Here is a 26,642-nt window from a genome sequence, read left to right as displayed (position 1 = left end):
ATCTTACTGCTCAACCAAATCAGCATGAAAGCTTACTCTCAAATTGCTCTTGGTTGGGGATCAATTTAATAGTAGTCTATAGACAAAACTTAATATTGATTCTTAATTTTTCTATAATTTTTAATATTGATTCTTAGGTTTCTGCCTTTTGAAGGTTAACATCCAGCATCCGCCATAAGCCTGCCTCGTGCTGATCTCCACTTTCAGGGCAGCGGGATCCAAGAAATGAATTGTTTCAAGGCACAGCAGTGCCAAATGCGTATTTTATATAGTTGACCTTGTTTCAGAGAAGAAAGAGCTTATTAAAGGAGAGAAACTTTCTGCATAGAGGCAGTATTTTTGAGTGTCAGTGTCTCTAGTACTGAAAAACACACACACAAAAAGTTAAATGTAATCCATTTATACTTGTTTCTCATATTTAAGTCCCAACTTACTGCACAGAGAAACCACTGGAAAAACTCCCACTAATTTTAGTTGATACAGGGCAGAGTCCTGGCTCAGCTATACAGTGCAATCAAATTGACAGCACTGGGCAATTTTATTCAACATTGCAAAAGCAGCTTGTCTATGGAAGTGCTTCCCCCATGCACATAACATGCTTTGTGGAGCAAAAATGAACACTGGAAAAACTCGGGGAAAGCTGTAACTCAGGGAATTGCTTATATATTATCCTATCAGGTCAAAAAAAAAATCTCTCTCTTTTTTTTTTTTTTTTTCCCCCCAAGAGCATGTGAAATGCATTGAACTTAAAAAACCCTTGGCTTATATAACAGATGCCAAAGGGCAGTCTATTCATTAGCCAGGACATAAAAGAAAAAAGGCTGCTCTAGGGTTTTGAGGCATCACAGCTTCTTAAGCTGTGCTTCATAACAGCTGCCCTCCGAAGTCTGTTGGCGTCATCAGAAATGCCCTCTAACAGAAGACTCACTGCCACTTGGACAGTCTCGAGAAGAAAGAGGTTCTGTTTCCAGATCTCTCAAGCTCACTTCAAGCTCATCCTTTACCTCAAACTAAAGAGAGTAAAGAAATATTAGTGTTCTCTGCTTGAATATTTTATTGTTCTCTTCCTAGCCTTTCATAAACAACAGACATTCAGGTATTTGTTACAGCATGTAGCACTAGCCCTGCAGCCTTGGGTATCAGTTCTGTCCCCTCCGAGGAAGCCATTTTCCCCCTGTGAGAGCTGAGCAGCAGCTGTATAGACTCCGGGTATTTCAGATTTACAGGACCTCAATTACAAAACCAGTACTAGGGAGCTAAGGGACTGAGCGAATTTTTTCCCATCACACGATGCTACTCACTTTGCCCTCAAGATGGTTAATGCACTCTGCAGTTTTTCCCTTAAATGCTGCCATACAGTGAGATAACCAGCTAGAAAGCGCTCAAGTCACCCATTTCCCATATCGAAGCTGGCCAACAGCAGGACACCTGCACGTGCTTCTGGCACACAGCCCATTTCCTTGACATGGGGGCACATCCTGCCCCAGGTGCCGATCGTGGCCTGGGAGCCGCTCGGCACAGTCGCCATCGCGCGGCTGCTGCTCCGTGTTTGTCGTGTCTCTGAGCCAAGAGTGTCAGATTGCAGGGGGGAAATGTTGGCCGGGATGTCTACCGTACGCTGAGCTCTTGCCAAAGAAACCTGAATAAACCTTGCAAAAATATTCTCCCCTTCCTATTTATCTTAGATTTTTGAAGTCATAACTATGTAATTTATTGAATTTGATTTATTGAAGTATTTACCTTGGATGATATTGTGCTTGATGATTTTGAGCAAAGAAACGACTAACTCAAAATGACAGTTAGGATGAAAAAAATGCAGTAACAGGAATTAAACTAAACAAACTCCTGATTTATTTATATTTTTAGCTACAAGCAAAAGCCTGAAGTTAAGGAACAGAGTGCTAGATGGAATTTAAAAATGCAGTGCAGAAGGGAACCAAAGTGAGAGAAAAATTCATAGGTATGAAGGAAAACATACCTGCCTATATAATTTCCCACACACCATCAGTTCATAATCACCTTTGTAACAGACTAGAACAGTAACTAAGGCTTAATATGGCTAAGACCAAACAATAACACCTGTAACCAAAACATAAATGATAATTTGTACCACAGCCCATTGTGCATTCTTTTGCATCAGTACATCAGTCTTTTGGGCAGGAAAACCTTTTCCTCTTTGCATTGTCAAAGGTGAGAAAAGAAAAACAAGTAAGTAGTATCCCAGCTCTCTCACTTGTTTATTTATATATATATTTTAATATCTTTCTTGCAGAAGGCAATAGCAACTTTATCCCACATTTTATAGCTRCGTCCCTTGACAAAAGAACAGAAAATTAGATGTACTGATTGTTAGCAGACTTGCAATTTAACTTCTGTGTAGCAATGCAAACCCCACAGTTCACAACTTCAAGGCCAACTGAATTAGGAAGTCAAAACCAGCACTTTTGAAACTGCAACTCTTACAAAACAGTGGTTCAAGAAACTATTCCTACAATATAAGAATGCTGACAAGGTATCTAGGTGGTGGGAATTTCTTTCAAATATGTTCTAAGGTGGAAAAAAAAAAAAAAACAGAATCTTTTAAAATAAAATCTTAACAGCCAGGAGATGGGARGATTCATCCCAAATGCAGATGAAACTATCAGAGCAAGTATGAGGCATAAATGAAAATCTATACGCACATCCTATATGTCACTGATTTCAGCCTCTTTTTTCTCTTCTAATCACTATATGGTTAATTCTTAATTTTGTTTAGATAATGATAAACATTAGATAGAACATGATAATCCTTTTTTTCAACAAGTTTCAAGTTCAAAGCATGCAGTCAGCACTCTGCCTGAMGCACTGATTTTACCAGAGTCAGTGCTTTCCCCATCAGCTAAACATGCAAAGTCTAAAATCTCAGCAGTGTTTGGAGACGCTAAAAGAGATGCCATGAATTGTGCACCATGATACAAGAGCTTCTGCTTTTCCAAACTGTGAGGTGGTGCCAGCTCCATAGAGCTGCAGAAAACAGAAAGCTGGCAAAGCAATGTTACGTGTAACGCCAGAGCATATTTTTCTCCAAACTGGGTCAGTAATTGATAGTGTGATGGCTTAGCAGTCAAAGGTCAGAACGCCCCAAAACTAATCTGGTTAAGTGGCTTTGCTGAGCCCATACTTGACACGCTCCAAACAAGACATGTTATGACAAGTAATCAACCTGCACAGTGCATAGCCAAGTGGCAGGAGCACTTAGCACAACTAGTGGCTCCAAAATGGCCTAAGACCATCAGAAGTGAAGACCAAACAGAAACACTTTCTTGACACATTYCTCTAGTTTCTGGGAAACTAGAGGCATTTAGATAACGAGTACTGCGTAYCCTTGCTGCTCTGCAGTCAGTCTGCCTATGCCTGATCCCATTCCTGCCCACTCATGCTCACGCGCTCAACCTCTTGGCTTGACCAGAAACCTGTGTCGATACTTTGAGGGGAGAGAACCTRGCTGTTGACTAACACTAGTGACTGTCACCAGTCCTGCTCTGATCACCTTGGTTGGGTGCTGTGGCTCTGCACCCACACCAGTGGGGTCACTGCCTTGCCTGCCTTGTGGGTCACCAGTAGAAAGCAGGCAGCAGTGCTCATGTTCATAAATGCTGATATCTGAAACTGGAACAAAATGTAGAAAGTGATGCAAATATTMAAGTAGTAAGAAGCCACCACTCAGTATCTAAGACAAGAGCTGCAGAAGAAAAGACCGGAGACTTCCGCCGATTGGACTGTGGAGGGGAGACCATGGCTGCTTGCTGCAGAGAGAGCTGCAAACTTTGCCTGCCTTTCATGCCATCAGAAAGTGTCCTGCCCTTGCGACTGGAACAGGGGCAAAGTATTATTTGATGGTGGAAATCTCTCGGGGTGAGATCTAACTCTTTATGGAATAATTTATTAGGGCCATTAAAGAAAATGAATTCCTGTTCTGTAAGAATTCATTTATTTATGCTAAATCAATAAATGAAGTCAGAATTTCATTTTATTACTGAAGAGATTCTTTTTTAAATGTGGAAAAAGGAACTACTATTAATGATATTTAATTGTTTCTGTTTTCAAGTAGTGTCAATGACATAATAAAATATATAGCAATAAAATATTTTATAAAAGAACAGAAATAAAAATAAATGCAGTCCTAAACTTAGTACTGGACAGTATTACCTTCTCAGAATTCTTTTTTTTTTACTTCCTCAAAAAAAAAAAAAAAAATCTAATCTGACAAGTCCTTGCCAAATGTCTGCACTTGGACAAAACTGCATTTTCCAGGGATAACTTTCTGTTGTCACTTCTTTATCATCTTTCTCTGCAGCTGAAGAACATCCACACTGATTTTTGTTGCAGCAGCAGGAGAGCAGACAAACAACTTTGCAGTAGACACCAATGCCAGCATGGGTTTATTCTGTGACAGCACAGACACTCTGCAGTGTGTGCAACCCACTCTAGCTCACCTGCAGTTCGTATTTTTTTTTTTGGCAACTTCTTTTTGAAACCTGTCCCTCTCAAATCCCCCAGCCACACACCCAGCGGTGCCTTTTCCCCACTCTGCATTTTTACCCTCGGACCTGCCAATGAAGGATCCATCAACTGCTTTAGTTCAGAGCTAGGACTACATGACGCACACAAGCAAGTCTTGGCGCTAAGCAGGCCCGGCCTGGCAAAGCCTCGCGGCCAGGTGCAGTGCCTGGTGTTGGGGAGGCGCAGCCGCGGTGTGCGCGGTGCCGCACAGACACAGCCGTGTTCGGCAGCATGTTCAGCAGCGTGTTCAGCAGCGTGGCAGAGCGCAGGCACTGAAGGGGCTCAGCGCAGCCTGGCGGCGCGCGGCGCTCATGGCCACGGCCCACGGACCTGGCCACCAGCTCCCGTGGCCCTGGCGCCTTCTACACATCCAGGCAGGGCCAGCAGAGCTTAAAGTGCAGTCTCCAAGAAGAGCCTGAGCCYCCACTTGCTAAAATATTTTAAACACTCTACATTAAACTCTGTGTTTTTTTTTTTTTCCTAGTGGCAACTAGACAGGAGTGCATAAGAGAACATCAGCACCATGAGCCAAATGTGTGTGCAGCTGGGGCATCCGACAGACATCCCAGAGAAAAGATGAAAAGGAAGAAAAGACAGGTGCCTTTTCTCCTGAAAAACATTCATCCCCTAAATTTCACAAATCTGGTACCACAACGCGCTGCTGATGCTCCTGAGCCCCAGTACAGAATTACCTAGTGACGCCCTGTTTATTAGGGCTAATAATGCAACATCTTTTTTATGCTATCAAGTTTCATCCCTCATTATTTTTCCAACATCAAAGAGGTAACAGGAATATAAACTTGCTTAGAATTTTACAATTACCTTCCACCTTCAAGGTTACGCACTTTCTCAGTTGCACTTCACCAGATCTTTAAAAACAGGCTGCAGCCCGTCCTTCCGCAGGAGGAAAAACTTACCGTTTTTCTAACGTACAGCTGATGCGTGGAAAAAGGCAAAGAAACTGCTCAACTTAAGCGCAGCCGCTCCCCCCCGCGCCGCCTGCTTCACGCSGCGGCGACCGTTAACGGCCGTTAGGCGACCGTTACGGGTCGTTAGCGCGCGCGGGCGCCGGGCTCGGCACGCGCCGCTCCCGCACGTGCCCTGCCCAGCACCTCCGYGATTCGTATTTTTGACATGAAAATAACAATAAAAAGGCAAAATCTGCCCCCTGGAGCWGCGCGCTTCAGGGACGATGCACCTGAGCAGGGCTTCAATGCAGGGCCTTGTTTTGCCAATAAGTCTGATAACGGAGATGGCGATTAGGCAACATTTAACACAGTTCCAAWTTTTTCTTTGAAAATGTGCCACTCTAGGCAACAATTCAAAGAATGTAAAATCATCTAGGTTTTTATCTAGATGTAGAATTTTTCACTCACCTCTCCAGCTGAATATCTAATTTACATCAGCTGCACAATTAATGTTTTAACCAAGTATGTCTCTACATGTTGTTTACCTGTATTTTCAGTTATGTTCTGTAAAGGGARATTAGGAATATGCAGTGATAAATGAGAAGCCCTCAGCCAGTGCCACTGACTTTAGTGACCTCCATTAGTGGCAGAATGAAGGGCTTTTCTTCATCTGTAAAGACAGGCTTAGAGCAATAACTTGGGTTCACACAGTTTTATAAATATTAAATGGTGCATTTTTTTTTCTATTGAAAACTCCACTCATTGGCAACACAAGATACTCTGCAAGAAAATGATCTATTTACACAGTCCAGTAGAACAAAATCATTTCCACCATTTCAAATATTATCCTTTTTATTCTRAAATTGCTAGCTAAAATCCAGTAGGAAATAGGTAAGAAATAGCAAAATTGTCACAACAGTAACATACAAAACCTCATCATTCAAAAACAAAATCTAAAATCTACAATATGGGGGGGAAGCATGTACTATAAATTGCACAAGACTCTTCAATGCACAGGCAGTTTCAGGGAAGTATTCTTTTTAAATTATATAATATAAAGMAACAGATGTGCCAGCACACAGTATTTGAAGCTCTCAAAGCCAACCCAATGCATTTCCTATCAGGATTTTTGCAGTCATTCAGCATGCTGGTTTCCACATCTTATTCTTTGAGTCTGCAATGGAAATCTCAGATGAATTTATGTGGAGCAACAAGGACATCTTGAGGCAGTTTAGAAAAATGCAAAGCTGATAGTCCACACGGATGTGAAAGGACRTAGGGTCAGATGCTCTGAAAGTTTGACTTCTTTGGTTCATACACAGTGTAAATGATAAGCATTTAAGATTGCTTGGCAAAGTTATACAAGTTCCACAAAATTTAATGAAATCTGTGCTTGCTAAGCACTCCTGAAGTTCTATTACATTCTCTTACCTGTGAGTTAATTTACTTGCTAGTAGCTTTGAAAACAGACCTGTACTTGTAACACAGTAAACCTGGTGTTCTGAGATCTCTTTTTCTCCTTATTACACAAGTTTTTTTAAAAAAAGATCTTCCCACTGCTCAGCATGAGAGCATAGTATTATGCTGTACATATTTTTAAAAGTATAAAATTGTGAAAATAATTTTGAAGTATGAAATGCAAGTCTACAAAAAATATTTTTTCACAGTTCTTTGTCACACTTTCCTATTTTCAAGTATTCTGACAAAGCTGTACCTTTGAAAAACTGATATAACAGTAAATGTTTAAAAAAATATGTGGGAAGAGGAAGAAATCATGTACTTCCTATTTTGTTTACGATTTTTTGCACATAGAAAAATGACACGTGCCTAATTTTAATATAGCCTCTAAGTTAAAACTGGAGTTGTGGGACCATTTATAGAGCTGTCTGTCTCCTTAGTGCTATCTGCAGCTTTAGAATCCATACATGCTTCAGAAGCCTCATTTCCCTCTGGCGTCGGAGAGGTGAGATCAATAGTGATCAAGTCAGCTTCCTGATCTGTTTTTTCTACTTCATTGCAAAATTCAATTTTAACTTCCTGCTGGCTGTTCTTCTTTATTTGTCCATTCTGTGCAGGGTAGGTGTTGGCAATGGTATCATATAGAAATTGATATTGTTCCTAATTAAAAAAAAAAAAAAAAAGTTTAGGATGAATGCAATGTCCACTACATGAGAAGAAATGCTCATGCATTTTCTTTCTTTTTTTTTTTTTTTTAATTAAATCTTGAAAATGTGGAACATGGAGGATATATACAGAGCAAATTCCACAACTTTTGGCCTACAGGGTTTAGGTTCTATGGTTTAGTTTTAATTTCACATTTATGTAATGTCTCTGTGACTGCTTCTACCAGGTGTTCTCAGTTAAGCATCTCTAAATACCTCTTGGTCCTCTTGGTTTTACAAGGTAAAGTACCAAAAATATGTTTTTCAGAATATCTAAGTTGTAGTCAACACACATTATAAGGACTCAAGAAGAGTTATCTACTATTTTGCTGCACATTGACCAAAACTAGATGGTTTGTTGGATGTTAAACACACAGTTTAAGCCACAGAGCAGCAGTTGCTGTAGAGTGCTTAAAATTAATTTTATGGCTCCTAAGCTCCCAAATGAATCAGACTTTCAGCTCTGCAGAGATTAAAGGACACTGCGTATGTCACTTCTTTAAGCAACTGCAGAAGCCTCAACTGATTTAGTTTATAATTTTACAACCTTTTTTAAATTTACAACCCTTCCACAAAGATGTACAGAAATGCAGCTTTGGACATCCCACAAATTCCTTCATTCTCATCCATAATGGCCAATTCCCAAGTAGTTATGAAAGACTGTGAATGTCCTCATTATAATTAGTGTTCCCTACACAGAAATGATGCATGAAGTTGCAAAGATATTCCTGACTGTTTTACATAATCTCTTAGCTTGTCCTTGTAATTCATAAGATAGACTTACAAAGCTGGAGACCACTCCGAGCCTGGTGCGCCGAAGAGCTTTTACCACTTGGAAAACATCTACTACTTCTTCTACTTCTGCACTTTCCAAGAGGGTCATTAAAGCACAAAATGCACCAGTTTGCTGGGATCCATCGCTAGAAGAAGATGCACATTTTTAAAATGTAAAATCRGCATGATTTAGATAGATTTATTTCAAAGACTGAAGAGTGAATTACATTTCCCAAACATTTTTAACTGACTGAAGCTGCTGCAGCTAAAAATATCTGCAGGGCACAAAAAGGCATATCTACCTTGTCCAAGTTCTACCTAYATCTCATATGATCATTTAAGAGAGAAGAGAGAACATGGCCTCAGCAACTGTTAGCCAGGATTATTCTGTTTTAGATGATACACCAGAGTTTTCACTTTTGAGCACTGCAATCAAAATGTTCAGTTTGGAACTATTCAAGGGGACAGCTGAGTCTCCAGGCACATACAAAGACTTTTGTGAAAAGGTGGAAATTACAAAAATGCAGCTGTTAAATAAATGTAGAAGGTAGAGCTAGGAAGGTAGGTGTGTGCCTACACCTACCGACAGTGGATGACGATTGGGACACAGCGGTTGCCTCTGTTGTCCTCGGAGCTTGGTCTAGTTGGAAGCTTCTCTTTGAGGTTTAGAATCATGCTGACCAAGTCTTTGGGGTTTTCGGGAACATCCRAGCTGCTCCACTTGTGGTACTGATACTGATAAACCTTCTGGGTCTCTTTCCTCTGCAAAACAGCAGCAGAAACATATTCAATGTTCACACTATCAGTAAAGATTCACATAGTAGATCTATTGCAGATGATCTACAAAATAAAGCTTGTAAACTGCATGGTGAGATAAATTTTGCCTTTTTGTGAACATAAGATTGAGCAAAACTTAGATATCAACCAAAGTAAAACAGTACTCACCTCCTTTGAATTGTCTATCACCCTTCTCAGTAAATTACTAAAGGTTGACTTCTGGTCCAAAACAAAAAAAAATACTTCAATTTCTTAGAGAAGGAGGTAAGTGCTATGGGAACTATCCTGGCAACTGTGCATTATCTTTCTTCACTCTACACGAAGTTTCTAAGAAATGTGATTTTTTTTGTAATTAAAAAAAAATAAATAAATTACCTTGAGATGTGTAACATCAAATGCACGTATGGTATAGCTAGGGCAGCAGGYAGTATCTGTCATTTGTACTTCTATGCCCTCATATGTTTGCTTTCCTTCTCCCCAGTACTGTGTGCAGAATTCCTAAAATACATAAAAGTAGAAGTCAGTACTTTTCAAATCTGCTTTTATTTTGCTTTTTGTGTGCACTTACAGAAAGCATTCAGTTTGAAGTAGAAGSAGTTTTGCTATATTCTAAAATATATCACCAATGAACTCTTTCCCTCAAAAATTCGGTGTATGGTAAATTAACAAAGTAAATCATAAAAAAAAAGTATTTTAGAAATTGTTATCAAAGACTTTTAAATGGAGGGAGGGAACAAGAGATTGCAGTGAAGCGTTTTCTTTGCACACAGAGACCCTTGGGGTGCAGTGTAAAGATGACGCCTTCCTCACCTGATCTCCTTCCTTCAGCTCTGTCAGCATAACGATGACTTTGACTTTTCTTTGGAAAACCATTTGCCAGAAGTCAGCGATTGTTTCCTGCAGTGGTCCTTGAGTTGCAATCATGGCTTTGGGGCCCCAATAGCCCTGGGAAAGAAATTTAGAACATCTTTTCCTTAAATTTTTCCAAAACGCTATCTTCATGCAAGAAGTTGTCTTGTCATTTAAAGACCTTCCAGTAAAATAAAATAATGGTCCCTTTTGTTTATGAAGGAAAATCTGCCTGTCCCAGAAGGCAATGATCTTAGAGGAACAGGAATAGCCAAGCGATTTGAAACTGAATATAAAGATATCCCTCTAGAATGACACCAAGACATACCCTTGCTGCAGTGGGTAACAGCTCAGCCTGCCAATGTACACAGATTATGATTTGTGTATGTATGATAATGCATGTGACCATAATTCTGAACAACTGTTATTAGTCTTCTAACAAATTAAGTTTATCCCATACAACTGAGCTGATGAGCCAGTTAGTTCACACTGAACTATCCAAAAGTAAAAATACTCTGATCAGGCATCTGAACTGTACTTCTCATTTCAGAGAATCCAGGTAACCATAATTCATCTGATAATTTCCTAAGCATTTGTCTTCTTTGGTGACCAGTAGCTGCTCTATTTCTTGCAGAAGTAAATGTTATTCCAAATACCCCTGGCCTCAGTTTTCACTGGTACAGTTCTGTAAATGCAAATAAGTATACTCATGTTTCACTTGCAGTTGAAAATACTAATACAAATCAATTTGTGTGTAGACAAATACCCTGTTTTGGAAAAGTTGGCCACTCCTAGGCCAGCTGAAATCTTGTGATTTTAAACATAAAGAAAAGAAAACATAAAGAAAAAAAAAATCCCTCTTTTCTGTATTTGTTAGAACTTTTTGGTGATAGCATGGTCTAGGACTATGAAAGGGGGAAAAACTCCATCTCATTCCTGCACCAAAATTGAAAAGATTTCAATGATTTCAATTTTTCAAACCCATAAACGGGTTTGCCAATCAAATGTCAGATCTTCCCTTTTCAGGTTACTGCAGTTCTGTTTGTGAAGCCAACAAGAGAACAAAGTACAAGTTAGCATATACTTATCAGCAAGTTTTGGTTGAAAGCTTGTGAGATGTAAATRCATACAGTTATGAAGGAAGCATTGATGTATCTGCTTGACTCCTCACAGTCGCTGTCCCCATCTGAGGAATCATCTGAATCATGTTCAGTCTCCTTATTTTGCTCCTCTTCGGTCCTGATTGGCACTCGGTTAAAGTCATCTGTGTAAGACAAAGTGTCACCACGATGCTGCTCAGCAAGAGTACCGTCCTTCCTCGTGTCATCACTCTCCTGCTTTTTCTAGGGAATCCCAAGTGCTGTTTTTATTCACTGGGTGACTATGGCCACACACAACAATGGTTTGTGTTTCCTCGGGTTTAGTCACTTTGCACTGGGAGCAAAGACAAGCTCATCCAACCACCCTGGATTGTATCAGCTTCCGAATAGGGGGTCATGCTACCAGATATCCACTCATTTGTTACTCTCCTAGCAAGAGAAGGAAATCAGGGAACTGAGGGACGATTCTGTAAAACTCTTGCAACACAAGCCAAGACCAATGTGAGGCAGCAMTATCCTTACTGGGAAAAGGCTCAAGGTGGGAGGAGAAAGATTCTCACAGGAGAGGGCTAAGGCCTTCTCCATACTGGGTAATGTCAAAAGCCAACTTGGGAAAAGTGAGGATATGAGAAAGACTCCTTCAGAATAGAATTAATAGAATTAAACACTCCTGAAAATTCATAYGTTAAAAAATCTTATTTTCTTTCTCAAAACATTATTAGTTTCTAATTTTACAACATTGATAGAAKTGACAAATGAGAAATATATGTCAATAAGGTAATTTACTGCCTYAATTTATTCAAAATGTAGTAGGTTTCTTTCAGGGAAATGGAGACTATAACAAAGTTCATGGAAAATACTCACATGGAATTGTGTTGGCATTCCTGTTTTTAGTTTTGTTCTCCTCTCGATTCCCTATGTTCTGCGTCCGCCAGCCCTTATAGGAGGGCAGCCTCTAAAGAAACAGGATGTTTGGGATTATAAAAATGGCTCATGGTCTCTTTTGGACAGCCAGAACCTACATTCATCTCCCAGTGCCTCTGCTCTTTTTATTTTTAATTCGATAAACTTTTGGACTACAGTTTGAAAGCGTTCACTATACCATATACCATGACCGAAGAAATCATGCACACAGACACAAGTAATCATTCAAYTCCCCTAAACTTTATGGAAAACATTAATATCAAAGGTAGGAATGCAATTTCATTGCTTTGTAAGTCTCTTCGTGAAGGTGGAGCAATTATGTCTGTGCCAGAGAATTAAAATAGCACGAAGTGATCTGTTAGGCATGGTATCTTTTTCTCATGATTAATAAGCAAGGCAAATTCTAATTTAAGCCAATGAAGAGCTAGGGTACAGCTGTATTTACCTGAAATTCTGCCTCCAGCAGAGATGGATCACTTGGAGGATCTTTTCTTTTCAGATTTGTAAGGTAAGAATGCAGTTCTGAGAGACTGACCTCGGTTTCTCCRTACTGATTGTACTCCACTAGTGCTTGATGGATGAGGATGTACTGTGACTGGTGTTTCCCATTGGAAAGGTTTAAAAGTGAGGTTATTAATGAACAAAAAAAAGCCATATCACTTTTTAAAACTATTGTAAGATGCTATTACTCACATGATGTTATTCATGGTAAGAATAATAAACATTAACATTAAAGTGCCATTAAATACAGCTATTAAAAATCTTAATGGCTTCCTGTTAAAACCTTTTTGAGCAAATCTGGTATGCTGGATGAAAGGTGTTCTGCAAGTATATGTAATGTCATTGAAGAAACAATAATTAAGATCTGAAATACCTTTAGAATGTCTAAATAAATTACAAGCACACATACATCTCATCAACTTCTACTGTATTTTCAACTCAACTGAAAATCCCACACAATTTTTACAGTATGAAAATTGTACAGCTTCTAAAGTTGAAAACTTTTTTTTGGAAGTTTTTCTCTCTCATCATCTTTTCAGAATTGTATTTTCTCTAAACAGCTTCAACTGAACTCYGGCTTCACCCATGACTGACCTCACTCTTCCTCAAGAAATACTGAAGAAGCATTAACGTGGCAGAGTGTTAAGTGAGAGGAATTTTATGGAGATACCTCTACTTGAACCATGAGGCATCGCTGTCGACGCAGCTTCACAACATAGCCATAAACATCCACCCTGCCCTCGGCATCCAGGCCCTCCAGCATCGCGTCGATTCCGATGTACGTCCCAGTGCGGCCCACGCCGGCGCTGGAAAGCACACAGGGAAGCAGTTACTGGGAGGCAGGGGTACTGCTGGCTCCCTCTCCAAGAGGGGAGCAGGGAGCAAAGCCAAGGGGAAAACCCGTTGGAACGGCTGGAGATGGAACAAAGGAGAGCAGCTCTTGTTATCAACCGCTCAGCAATAGGGAAACTGATGGATTTGTATTTTAAATGACTGTTAATGAAAATAAGGATAATATTTCAAAACATGGTGTTTATAGCCAGGGTAGCCTGACATTTATCTGGCTGCTTTCCAAAGGTGTGTGTATCCTCAGTTATAGTCAACCTCAGTGGAAACTGATCTCAAAGAAAACAGGCTTTTTAATGCATCTTTGGCAACCTCACTCGCGAGTAAGCAACTCACAAAACTTGGCTTTGGACAGATATTACTGACCTTTAACAGCTCCCTTTTTCTGAATAACTCCATTTCCTGTTTATTTAGCATTTAGCATAACTTCTTAATATTCACCTGCAATGAACCACTATTGGGCCACTRAAGAAGTTGCTGAGGGCATTAACTCTGCGCCGCAGCTTGAGAAGAAGATGTGAATCCTCAGGGACTCCATGGTCTGGCCAGCTCGTGAACTGAATGTGAGTGACATCTCTTCCAGCTGTCCTTTCCCTTCCCTAGAAAAAATGAGAAATGCTTTTTTTATGCTATACCAAAATAAAGTGTAGGTATATAAAGCAGAAAAAAAATATATTTTAAAGCAGTCACTAGATGTTGTAACAGAAACGTCAATCAGTATATTGTCATATGGTTCTAAAAGTTTCTTGGGTTAAGCCATTTTTCTYACCTAATTTTAATTAAAAATAGCAATCAAGAACTACGCATCAGGGATACACAACCAGAATAGAGKGCAGGCAAGAGGTACAAAGCATTGCTGCAGACACATCACAAACATTTACTGTTAAGGCTAGTCTATGACAAAATATAAACCTAGAGTAGGAGTACAGGATACAGGAAAGCTTAAGTCACACTCAAAGAGAGTGTCTCTCTCTAAGTCAGCTGATTAAGGCTTACAGCACATCTAGTCTTAGGTCCTACTCTCATGTGCCATTGCTAGAATCAAGGAGAGAACATATATTTTTATAAGCACGATTGTAAAACAGAATGAGAAAGACATGTCAATGGCATTTTTTTTTTCCTGCAGAAAATGGTTGAAAATAAACCAGCAGTCCAWTCAGACTGTTTCCATTCTCTTATTTTTAAGAGAACATGCAACAAGGAGATTTATACCAAAGAAGATACAGCAGAAAAGAAAAACACAACCAAGACTGGTTGGCTAGAATTCTGCTGTCAAGAATCAGGAGTTGCTGTGACTTTCTGACCATATTCTCTCAGTGTATGCTTAATTTAAATRCATAACACAGCCAAAACTAAGCTGCCTCCCTGAAGTCAAACTGTGGAAATGCCACTACAGGTTCTTAACAATCCTTTCATCCACACGTTTTCTCTCAAACTACATGTCTCTTGGGGCAAAACAGTAAAGTATCTTTCGTTGCTGGCAGATTCCTCTCATGCTTTAAATAATCACTCAATACAACTGATCGGACTCTAGACATACATTCCAATTCAAGTAATTCTTGCATTCCTAAGTCAACTTACATTTGTAATATGTAGTTTCTGAATGATATAGTCTGGACACACTTTACTTTCGTTGATCTTCACAATAATGTCCCCATATGTTGCTGAGCCATTCTCCATTGACGGCCAGTACTGGGCACATTTGTTCTATGAAAACATGAAAATCGTTGGTGAGCAGCATGACAGCAAAGTGGCAGAGAGGCGAGAGCTAGAGGAAAGTCTGATCTAATTTCACTAATAACACAGAACAATTCTCCAACTTCCCATAAATTCTGCATGCTGCTAACCTTTCAAAGTAGCCAAAATCCAGGTTCCACCCCCCTGCTTCCCTTCTGTACCTGGAATAAGGGGGGAAAAAAAGAACATCCAACCTTCATGTTAAAGGAAGGGCAAGGAGGGCAGATTAAAAAAATGGATGGATGGATGGATGGATGGATGGATGGATGGATGGATGGATGGATGGATATTTCTCACCCTGTTTCCCTCCTCACAGCGAGTCACCATGACAATAATTGTTGCCTTCTGTTCCCAGATCATTCTCCAGAAATCATCTGTGGTTTCATCCTTGGGGCCTAGCAAGAGATATTTGAATAGATTTTTTTTCCAAAGAGTGCAGCTGGACAGAAAAGCCCTTTCCTTGCTGATACACAGTCTCAAAAGCTAACACCAGTGATCACGCAAATAAYAGCAACAGACTTGATTTTGTTATGACTGCTGTCATTAACCTACAATCATATATATGTATTTTTATTCCATAGCTGTGAAACAAAAACTGTTGGTGTGAAACAATCCATCATGGCAAATCTGCCTATGAAGTATAATTTGGCCATCTTCACAAAACGCCCTAAGCTAAAACACATTGGCAACTTTTTGGTGTTAAATTTCAAAAGCCAGTCTTTTAAATTTTCTTTAAATTTATTAAGATTATTGGACTACATTTTAATAAAAAGTAGGTGAATAAAGAAAGGGAATTCTTTCAAGGTTAAAAATTACCTTGTGCAGCAATGTATTTTCTTGGTTCTTTGAAACCCTATAAAAACATACAATGTTATTCAGCTTTTAAAAAGAAAGCATGGACAATATAAAATGTTTTGCAACTTTAGAAATGAGTTCAACATGCAAAATGCCAATAATACCAAACACATTAAAAGATGGAAATCATCAAAGGTGTTTGGTATGTACAGACTACAGATTTTTTCAAAAGCACCTGTGACATTTTATGAACCAAAGTCACTCACATCAATGTAACTGGCGTTGATATAGTCAGATCCTGGGTCTCCTGGTAGCTCTGAGAGTTCAACACGATTCTTATCATCTGTTTAAATCATTTGAAACAAAATAATTACATTGTCAACCAAGGCATTAATTTAAGTGAAAACAAATATTAATAGAACGTGAAGAAATTGTGACAAATACTCACACGGGAGAATATCAATGTAACGATTTTTGTTCTGATTATGGCTTTTTTTGGCCTCCTTTATTGGAAACTTAGTGAAAATTCTAGGAATACTCTGTAAAATACAGTATTTATTAGATAAGCACAGATAATCAAAATAGCTTCTATTTACAAAAAAAATGCATATGAAAGTAGTTTGGTGCAAATAACAATTTGGAAGATAACATTCCCATACTGTGCTCTTTCATATTTTTCTTACATGTTGTCTGAAATAAATATGAAATCTGTTTTCCATTAACTATGATTATTTAACTTTTATATCCCCATGGCTACGTAACAATTCACTGCAAAATGTGCTTCAAAAATACTCTTGAACAAGAATTAAGATCACACCTTTTCTACTTTGCTGAAAGACACTCTCAGAAAAAAAAGAGGACAAAGTAACAAAATTAACTGAAGCCGTATTTGACTTTACATGAGCTTAGATAAGAAATCACTTCTAATTTTTAGATTTTATAAATGTGTCTGTGTATAATGACACACAGAGAAATATATACATATATAGAGTGAACACAATACCCTGTCTCTAAGTCCGAGGGTATTTTGAGCCAATGACAAACCTGAAATTCATCCAAGAAAAGTCTTCCTTCATCTGCAATCTTCCTCTTGTACGTCTCCAACAACTGYTCTGAAGGTATTGGCTCGATGTTCATAAGTTGCTTTTCATCATCATTAACTGCGTAAAGATGTTGAATGTTTATTTATCTTTACAGGCTTTTAAAACACAAATTAACATTTCAGTAAATGTGTTCTTCACATTGGCAAATGAGTTAACAAAAGGACAAGCCTATTCAATTGACGTAAACCATGTTTATTTTTCAGAAAATGCTGTCCCCAAGCCTCCTCTGTGAACAAACAGGCCACRGGAATAAGAGCATCTCCTCTGTTATGGACTTGGGGACACATCAGGAAGAGGCCACACGCAGGGACCTCRCATCAGCCAAGCTGTTAAACAGAGTGGCAGTTGTCACATTTGGGTCACAGCAAACACACTAGAGTTACATGATTCTGTCTTCACAGAGCCTGAAATCCTGTACACAAGGTTGCATATAACGCTGTTTGCAAACTTTTGGCTTTGAAAAAAGAGTCAAAGCTCAAAATTTTAAATTAAAAAAATGAATTCAAAACATTGCAGTGATAGGATATGTTTGAATTCTTGCTCTGAAAAGGGAAATTTCTGGTTAAGGTCATATAAGATTCTGGTTAAAGTCATATAAGTTAAGGTCATATAAGATTCTGGAGATCCTCTCAAGTTAAATATGTCATGACCATTATTTAAGGTAACAAAACTGTTTGCATGATAAAATAATATGAGCTCTCCAAATATTCTTATAAAATTTCAGTTCATTCTTATATAAATACCTATGGAATGTATTTACTGGTGTACTTTTTTCTCCAAATGAGTTTCACATTGGTATCTATAATGCACATTATTTAGCATGTAAATCATTAAAAAGTGGCAACAGAACATATGACTAATACCTTATTTCCATTTGGTAGATATATAGATTAAAAATACTCACTTTTGACAAGACTCACATCTTCAGAAGAATTGCTGTAAGAAGCAAAAGCATCAGTAAAAGCTTTGACTACTGAGAAATGTATTTGATAACGAGTTAAATGGATGCAGGTTCATATATGACCACAAAGGGARTTCAGTCATCATCAGAGCACCCTGCAAGCCCCTGGCACATGAGGATTGCTGCAATTAGGACTCGGAGCCACCTGGAAGAGGTGGTTGGGTCCCTGCCTTGGGATCCCCTGTCCCCTTGGAGCTGGGGAAGGCTTGGCACAGGTCGGGGRGAGAAATGAGGAGCCCTCATAAAGCTGCTTTACTGGCCACATGATTCTGTCCYGACTACAGCTCTTCAATTTTTTGCTAAAGATTCGGGTGTCACACTTCTTATTTTCATTTAAAACATGAAGGAAAAGTTTCCTAGATCCTTTAAACTATTTATCCACAAAAGTAATGAAAACACCTTCTGCCCTGGCTCATCAGTTCACCTTTACATTGCTAGACAAATCACCAAAAATGATTCTGAGTTTCTTTTACTTGTTAAAATGAAAATATGTCTATTCCAAATAATATTGTCTGACGATATTGGAATAGACAAATAATGTCTGTTCCAAATAAAATACAAATAATATTAAGTCTGTTCCAAAATATTAAGCTTGCAATACTGTGAGAAGCATTGCTGAAAAACAGAGTAAAACTTTACATTTTTATAAAAGGAGGAGAGAAGTGTGAAGCTTACCTGAGCTTTTTCTTATGGAGATCATAGATTTTATACAGAACCAGKAGTAAAGCAATTGAGGTCACAATGATCAAGAAAGTCAAGAATATAATCAGGGCCCTGGAATTGTCTAGTAACAGAAAAAGAATAAACATAGTATGTCTTGAACAAATAATCAACAGCACATGCATTTTACTTTTTTATCTGTATATATCTCAGAACAAGGACTCATTAGATTTTAATATTTTTTAATATTAACTTTTAAATGTTGAGCTTTCTTTAATGTCTTAAAAAAAAAAAACCCTCAACAACTTCACAGCAAGGGAAGCTGAGAGGAGCTGAGACCCAGCCCAGTCTGCTCCGCTGCAGGAATGGCTCATCCTGTAGCTGTCTGCACATTCATTGCAAGAAATAACATGAGATGTCTGTGTGTTTGGGCACAGAAAGACCTATTCCTAAATTAACCCTACCTGTATTTCTTGCTTTGCCTGGAATCTTTTTAACCCCATTTCTGTCAGCTCTTGTCAGGGCTACCAGGACATTTCAGTAACAGGTATTTGAAGAAGCCAAAGATTTGTGAACTTCATCTACAGTAAGGATCAAGGTTAACAGGTTTTCACACAGAACCAGAAAAYGGTTAAGGTTGGAAGGGACTATAAATTGCAGATATAGCATTAGCTATAAAAATGGAGGATTTCAAATCAGAAACAATTAAAACAGAGTTTGAATTTTACACTATTGCTCTATACTGTATCATGGATGCTGAGAAAATTCCGAATGTAAAAATGCTGGATGTGTTCACTTACATCTGGTTTTTACATAGCCAGCTGTAGCATCTCCTTCAAAATAGTCATTATAGACAAGGATCTGCAGCAGGTAAAAACAACAGAGWTGTTAAGATGTAACACGAAAATAAGTAACAAAAGAAAACAAGTCAGGCATTCAAAATAAATCTATTCGTTTTCAATTAATTAACCTGCCTGCAGTATCTGCTGCCAACCTCTGTATAGCCATTTACAGTGTAGTTCAGGTTTTCTCCTAATTATCTAGATCTAGGTCTCAAAAATATGTAGATGTCTGAATAAAAATATTAGTGAAATAGGGGACACATTTTACAATACACCATCTCAAATCCTAAAAAAAAAAAAAAGTCCTAAATGGAGTCAGCTCCCAGTAGTTACTTTCTTTAACTTTTTTGAGAGGAACTATCAGGATGCAAATAATCATTATTATTATTATTATTATTAATTATATTACATTAYATTATTAATTATATATTATATATAATTATATAATGTATGTTATATAATRTATATAATTATATATTAATTATTGTTATTATTATTAATAGTAATAATAATAATAATAGCTGGCTGCCCCAAGGAGTTGACAAAAGGTAAAAGTCAAAAGAATGAAATGCCCAAAAGGAGGGAAAACAGCAGGAAGCATTCAGGAAAGGGAAAATCATAAACAAACCACTCAGAAGACGGTATTTTATATGGAAACAAGGGCTGTCTTGGGAGAGGTTGATGTAAGGACATCAGACTGTAAACCAGTCTGAACTGGTTTACACTTATGAGTCCCCAATAACAAGCTATTGTACAACTCAGATTTGCCACCTTTACTCTAAAAACACAAAAAATCCATTTAAACAATTTAAAAAAATCCATTTAAACAATTTTGCATCAATAGTTTATATATTTTATTTAATAACCATACATACCTTAAATGAGTAGTTCGTCAAATAAGAAAGATTTTCTTCTACAAAAAGACACTCATTCTCTTTATTTTTTGTTTTATTATCCCAAATCAATCTAAAAATTTTTTTTGGACCATACACTTCTTGATTTCTGCACTTAATTTGGACTGCATTATCATCTGTCAAGGTTACACGAAGGTCAGTCACTTGCTGTGGTTCTGTTCACAGAAGAAATGTAAAAAAGCTATTTTAATCATTTGAAGCTAACCATTTCAACAATGTGTTCATGTCTATTATTCATGCTTTTTCTTAAGGTATTTCATAAAATTTCAATGCTAACTTAATAAGATGAATCAGATCAATCTCCTGTTCATCACAGGCTTGTCTTAAGTGGAAGAACTGTAGCCTGGAGTTGGAATGGCTGAGAATATCAGAGCTCTAGCAATGGTCAGGTTGCAAAGATAAATACAGTATCAACCATCTCTCTCAGCCTTCTTATTTGAAGAACACAGGACAAAAGACAAAATATAGGAAAACAGAGAACCTTCTATCATTTTCAAAATGCCTGTAAATGAAATTCGCTGCCAAGGGAACATTTTGAAGAGCATCCTTTGGTTTCATATCCATTTGCTTCAAGTGTCATGCTGTTGTGTAACTGGCATAAAGCCAGGAAAAAATTAACTAATCTTAAAGACAGGAGAGGAGTAACTGTGATAACTGTGATCAATGTATTCTTTCAGTTATAAACTGAAATTCATTAGCTCAAAGACCAGGAGTCATAGGGGAGATCCCAATGCTCATGAGAATTGGATAACCAATAAAATTTATACAGAGGCTCTATATGTTCAACAGGAGGACAGGGTTCAAAAAAAACAACACTCTGCCAGAAGTCCCTTTCAAGGCYCTGTATTTCCCAAAGATGTTAGTCCACAAATGGATTAAAGGGACCAAACAGCTTCTTATATATCCATTTTTGTATGTTTGTAGGAGCTCCAAACAATGAGGTTTGTAATAACAACAACAAAAAAACCCACCACTTTAAAGTATCACAGCCTCATTAGAACATTTTTCTTCCACCCCCTCAAAAAAAAAGATTTTTTTTTTTTTGATCATTCAATATGGTTAAAAAATAAACTTGAATCCAGAATCTCAACGGGTATAATTTCTCTATAATTTCCATTACAGTTTCCCTCTATCTGAATCTTTATATTAGTGGAGTCTGGAGATGATGGAACCAGAGACTGAATACGTACTGGAAGAAATTAGAAAAAGAGAAGCCTTTTTCTTTTCTATTTTTTTTTTTTTTTAATCAAAGAAAGAATTAAATCACTAAGAGGCCAAATCTGAGCATTAAAAATATATGTGTATATAAGTACATATGTATAGAGTGCAACATCTGTATTTATTTCAGCTCTTCTAATAGGATTATCAATAGATTATGTACAGTAAAGAAAGAATTGGGATCACGGTGGGGGCAGGAGCTGAGCACTGGGGCTGTTTCTGCTAATGCAAGGGCTGCCACAGCAAAGGGAGCTGCCCCTCATCCCACGTGGAGCCTCGGAAACCACCACTACTCAGGCATRGGGAAACTGATCCAAACGTGGATGCAGGCACCAATCCTGGGAATCCTGTTCTCTATACAATAAAACGTAAATACTTTCAAAAATCTTATCAGGAAGTGAGAATGAATAGGGGAAGATTTTCAAAAAGTCAAGTACAGAAAAAAAAGAATACCAATAATGAAAACGCAATTAAAAGCACATTAAAATAGTTGAAAACAAAAAACTAATGCTAAGAGCGTCAGTAAAATTATTTAATATTTACCAGTTAACCAAATAAATTAATAGTAATAAAATATAWAAATATAACGAATTAAAATAAGGAGGTATATATTTCCTGCAGTCATGATCTTGTTAATAAAAGTAAACGTGAGACTTACTTGCTGGTTTTGTCATATATGTTCCATTTGCCACAGCTCCTCTAATTTTTCCTGAATTGTGTTTGCTGTTTTTATAGGCAGTGACTAATACAAAACCCTTTTTATAAGGATATAATCCTTCACAAGTAAAKTCACTTGTGTTACTGTCTCTTTCCTCTAGAAAAAAAAATAAGGTAAATTAAGATTTTATGTTAGGTGTACAGGAACCTTCACATTTCATCAGAGCTGTCTGAACTCAATGTCATGAGTACTTGTACTTTAATTACTGTGGATGGAGTCGTGATCGCCTCACTCATTAATGTTAAGGGAACACTTAGGAAGAGGGAGCACTATATTCCCCTCAAACAGGCAAAGGGCTCAGGGTTTCTTTTGCGTCGTTTCTTCCTTATTTTCTTGGTAGTATTTCATTTAAAAAGGGTGCAATCAGAAATCAGAAACTAACATCAGGTACATCTGTAAAGAGAGATTTATGAAGCTCCCACAAGCTTCTGACCTGCTAAAAGTTTAAAACATAATTAAATGTGAATAAAACCTCTCAGAGAATGTACTAACTGGCCACAGGAATGTTTTCTGAGGCAGAATGCAGCATACACAATACTGAGAGGGGAAAAGACAATCTTCTCCTGACTTTTTCTTAAAAAAAGGCGCATAACACGGATTGCTTGTGGAGTGATGTTCTGAAATGAAGAACAGAATGATCCGCGAGGCCAAGCCGGAGCAAGGTCAATGGAAAGAAGCTTAACAAAAGCTGGGTACAAATAAAACCCTCGAGTGTTTTGACTGCAGAGTTGTAAGAGATTCCAGTGTGATCTGTCATTACATCATGCTTGGTGCTCTGTAAACACTGAAACAGGCGATGAAAGATTCCCCACCAACGGGATATGTACTTACCACAGTCGGCAGTGCTATTGCAGCACACGGAGTAGCCGTGTATACTGTCATCTGCTGCCTGCCATGTAAGTAATACCGAYGTGTTAGAAGGAGAAACGTGAAGAATTCGGGGTTTTTCTGGAGCTGTTGAAGAAAAAAAAAATGGTTGAATGAAAATGAAAACTATTCCTATATTTGCTGGCCTTTGATTAAATTCTAATTTTTCTAATTAAATTATATTCTTCTGATTTCCTTGGAATGGAACAAACTTTAAATGTAACGTCTGGCCCAAACTGCCTTTGCAGGCCACTCGATATAGGCTGAATATCTTTTTCTTTTTCTTTTTCTTTTTCTTTTTTTCTTTCTTTCTTAATTCAGCAAAAACACCTAAGCCATGTGCAAGGCCAAGGAAAACCACATTATTTTACCTCAAGCCACTCTTTGCAACTGTTCCATCACACCTGCCTTCAGAAGCAAGAATTTAACATTTGACCAGCCTTGGGATGTGGATGCACATTCCCATGGCATAAGCCAGTAAGCCTGAGAATGGGATTAGAGAGGGAAAACCAAACTGTGGCYATAGTCAAGGAAGAGCCGTAAAGAAGGGGGAAAGGAGAGCAGGAGCTGGAGGACAACCTGAGGCCAGTTGAGCAAAGGTGCTCCAAAGGTATTGCCACTCCCAGGAAACAGGAACAGGGATTCCTAAGGGGCCTCTGCACCATCTTGTGAAATAGGAAACAAAGCTATATGTTATACTTACGACCAAAATCTGTTTCTATGACRATGGATTGATTCAGAAACTTGTCTTCCAAATACTGTACTGTAAAAGTGCAGCTGTAGTTGTGGTCAGGCAACAACTCTTGCAGATGCACACAAGGCAAATACCCATCTGAGACGTACGGAGATTTATTTAAAGAGTCTGGACCTACACTCAAAAAAAGGAAAGGTTTTATCAATGTTTTTCTCAATCCCCAAAATACCCAGTCCTAATTTAACTGGGGCTTTCAGAAACAGCCTAATGCATTTCTGTCCACTCAGCAGGTAACCAGTCCAACACCATATAACCTGAAAACATCTTAGCAGTTGGCATTCCCAATCTATTGCTCTCATCCTGCTAAATATTCGAAGAAAAACTTAATATTGGCATTTAAAATAGGTAGGAAGAGAACATCAGATATATGCTTAGAGACCACTGTGACTTAAGTACACATATATTTTCTTCCTACACAAGTACACATATATTTTCTTCCTACACAGGTTTCCTGACAGCGAAACTAGCTGTCTACAAAGGCAGGCAAGTCATGCAAAGCAATAAATGTCTGTGATTCACAGCAAATCAAATTCCAAGATAACCAAGATACACACCTACAAAGGCCATACCTTCTGCTTCTCTTGAAAAGTCAATCTAGATGCTACAAATAACAATGTGAGTTTCAAAGGCCACACAGATTTCTAGCATGTATTTGATTAACTGTACAGTGATTAAACGTGAAGGTATTAAATCATTACTTATAGGCAATCAGGTTGTGTATTTTCACTGAATCTGCTCAGATATTTACTTTTCACCRGTAACATTTAAAGGAGAATTTGGTAATTCCCAGGAACATGTGCCACGGAAATCATCGGGAAAAATTCATAGTAYGGATTTGAATTTCCAAGAAAACAATGTTTTTCCATAGAAATCAAAAGGTTACATGGAAGTCTCTCAAAAATCTGCATGCCACACAGATTTCAAACTTCAGCTGCCTGAAAAATGAAATCTCCAGCCCAAAGATCTCCAGTGCCTAAAATACATGAAGCTGGTGGACTCGGGGAAGGAGCTCTCTGGACCCGAACTTTCCTTAAATCTGACAACTGTTCATCAAGASAAAATATGAAAACTGTTAAAAAAACAGCCAACCAACCAACTTCCAACTTTTAAAATATCTTAGAAGCATCTTACCATTATAACAGATATGAGAGTAGCTCACAGGACATTGGAATAGGTTACTCCAACATATCGTTGCAGAATTGTTTGTTATTTTCGAACTCTCTAAATAATATTTTGTTCCATCTGAAAATGATCAATATTATATGTTATGATGATATTCGCTATATTGATTCTTTAAGTGTTGGTTTTATCTTTTTTTATTGTTTATTTGTCTGTAATATGAATACACAATTTTCACAGTGTAATTATTTCCAAGCACAATTTGGATCTTGGGAATACTGAAGCCTTACTGCAGGTAAGGATGGGAGGTAATGGACTATCCTCCTAAAAGGGACTTGCAACATTAAATAATATCTATAATCTGTCAAATGGCAGCAAAACTGGAATCAGAACAGATTACTAGCAAAGTACAACAAAATTAAACATAATAACATCTGCATTAAAAATAACAGCAAATTCTTTCTATACCTACCAGGTGGGACAGTGAAAGTCACTGCTGGACAGTTATCTTGTGCAACACTGTAGTTCTGGCACCGACGAAGCGGCAGGGTGTAGCTCTCCTGATTGGTGATCACACGGTTCAAAATAGTATATCGTTTATTTGCTTGGAGATTGTAYAGGGTGACTTGGGCAACGTCACTCTCATCTGCCCCGTTTTGTACTCTGTGACGAATATCAGCTAAAGGAAAAAGAGAGATAAAAGTGCACAATTGATTAAAATTGTTTTTAAGTACTGTGTGTTTTAGCATCTCAAACATCATTTGTGTTTTGAGAATCAGAAAATACTACAGATTTGGATGACTTTTATTGATTTTTATTCTTTTTTTTCCTAAATTAATCATTTATTTGAAAAAAATAAATTAGTCAAAATTGAAATTTTCCTTAGGAAAATATTTTTTTAAATAGTTCTCTTATTAGGAGAATTAGAGAATTAAAAAGTTAACATTCCAGAACTGTGTTTGTTTTAATTTATAACATCAATTTAAAAATAATTATTTCACTTTGACACATTGAATCATTTGTTTGAACAAAAAAACCCACATCATGTCCTCTTTCACAGCATTTCAGAGCTTTTAAAATCACCTAGTATATAATGGCTGCAGTCTATTCCTGCAAATTATAAAGGGGAGAGCTCTCTAATTCTGAAGAAAGGTAAACCAATGCCTAAACTCTGCATTCACATTACTTATGAATTACAGTTTGTAGCATCAGGGGGAAAAATAGGGAAGTTCTTGCTGAATACAAGCAGGAGAGGCATTTAGCAGAGATGAGAACACCAGAAACGTGACTTTAATAACACTTCCTGACTTGAAGGACAGTTTGCAAAACAATCTGGGGAGCTAACTAATTGGTTTACTGATCAGTTTTCTCTCATGCAGTTTGCCAATTTGAGTTTATTGATCTGGTCAACTAGCAGAACTGAGATTAATAAGGGGTTTGGTTCTTACAACAAGGCTCTTCAGTTGTCACTCTGATGGGTGCTGTAAGAAAAGAAAACAAAATTAATATTGCCCATTTTTTTTCTTTTTTTTTTTCCACACAGCCTGAGAGCAGGATGACGGATCCCACTC

At 37.8% G+C, this 26,642-nt stretch overlaps 1 protein-coding gene across 1 annotated transcript in view; it reads right to left on the bottom strand.

Moving 5' to 3' along the window:
* Nucleotides 1-7,213: 7,213 nt before the first annotated feature.
* PTPRC (protein tyrosine phosphatase, receptor type C) overlaps nt 7,214-26,642 on the bottom strand; it is a 45,667-nt gene continuing 26,238 nt past the window's right edge. The window contains exons 3-28 of the mRNA XM_026043776.1: nt 26,520-26,552; nt 25,544-25,750; nt 25,084-25,194; nt 23,902-24,066; nt 23,163-23,285; nt 22,272-22,427; nt 20,357-20,550; nt 19,440-19,500; nt 18,655-18,763; nt 17,923-17,954; nt 16,960-17,075; nt 16,364-16,454; nt 16,182-16,258; nt 15,937-15,973; nt 15,418-15,515; nt 14,965-15,090; nt 13,825-13,982; nt 13,208-13,343; nt 12,482-12,631; nt 11,977-12,067; nt 11,143-11,276; nt 9,974-10,108; nt 9,539-9,661; nt 8,970-9,148; nt 8,397-8,532; nt 7,214-7,568 (exon numbers count right to left, since the gene is read on the bottom strand). Of these exons, the coding sequence (XP_025899561.1) occupies nt 7,296-7,568; nt 8,397-8,532; nt 8,970-9,148; nt 9,539-9,661; nt 9,974-10,108; nt 11,143-11,276; nt 11,977-12,067; nt 12,482-12,631; nt 13,208-13,343; nt 13,825-13,982; nt 14,965-15,090; nt 15,418-15,515; nt 15,937-15,973; nt 16,182-16,258; nt 16,364-16,454; nt 16,960-17,075; nt 17,923-17,954; nt 18,655-18,763; nt 19,440-19,500; nt 20,357-20,550; nt 22,272-22,427; nt 23,163-23,285; nt 23,902-24,066; nt 25,084-25,194; nt 25,544-25,750; nt 26,520-26,552 (3,251 nt within the window). The 3' untranslated portion in view covers nt 7,214-7,295. The remainder of the gene's footprint in view (nt 7,569-8,396; nt 8,533-8,969; nt 9,149-9,538; nt 9,662-9,973; nt 10,109-11,142; nt 11,277-11,976; nt 12,068-12,481; nt 12,632-13,207; nt 13,344-13,824; nt 13,983-14,964; nt 15,091-15,417; nt 15,516-15,936; nt 15,974-16,181; nt 16,259-16,363; nt 16,455-16,959; nt 17,076-17,922; nt 17,955-18,654; nt 18,764-19,439; nt 19,501-20,356; nt 20,551-22,271; nt 22,428-23,162; nt 23,286-23,901; nt 24,067-25,083; nt 25,195-25,543; nt 25,751-26,519; nt 26,553-26,642) is intronic.

This window comes from Nothoprocta perdicaria, unplaced genomic scaffold (assembly GCF_003342845.1).
Source record: "Nothoprocta perdicaria isolate Ctin4 unplaced genomic scaffold, notPer1 scaffold_34, whole genome shotgun sequence".
In the NCBI taxonomy this organism is placed as follows: domain Eukaryota; kingdom Metazoa; phylum Chordata; class Aves; order Tinamiformes; family Tinamidae; genus Nothoprocta; species Nothoprocta perdicaria.
This window is presented reverse-complemented; position numbering and strand designations above follow the sequence as displayed.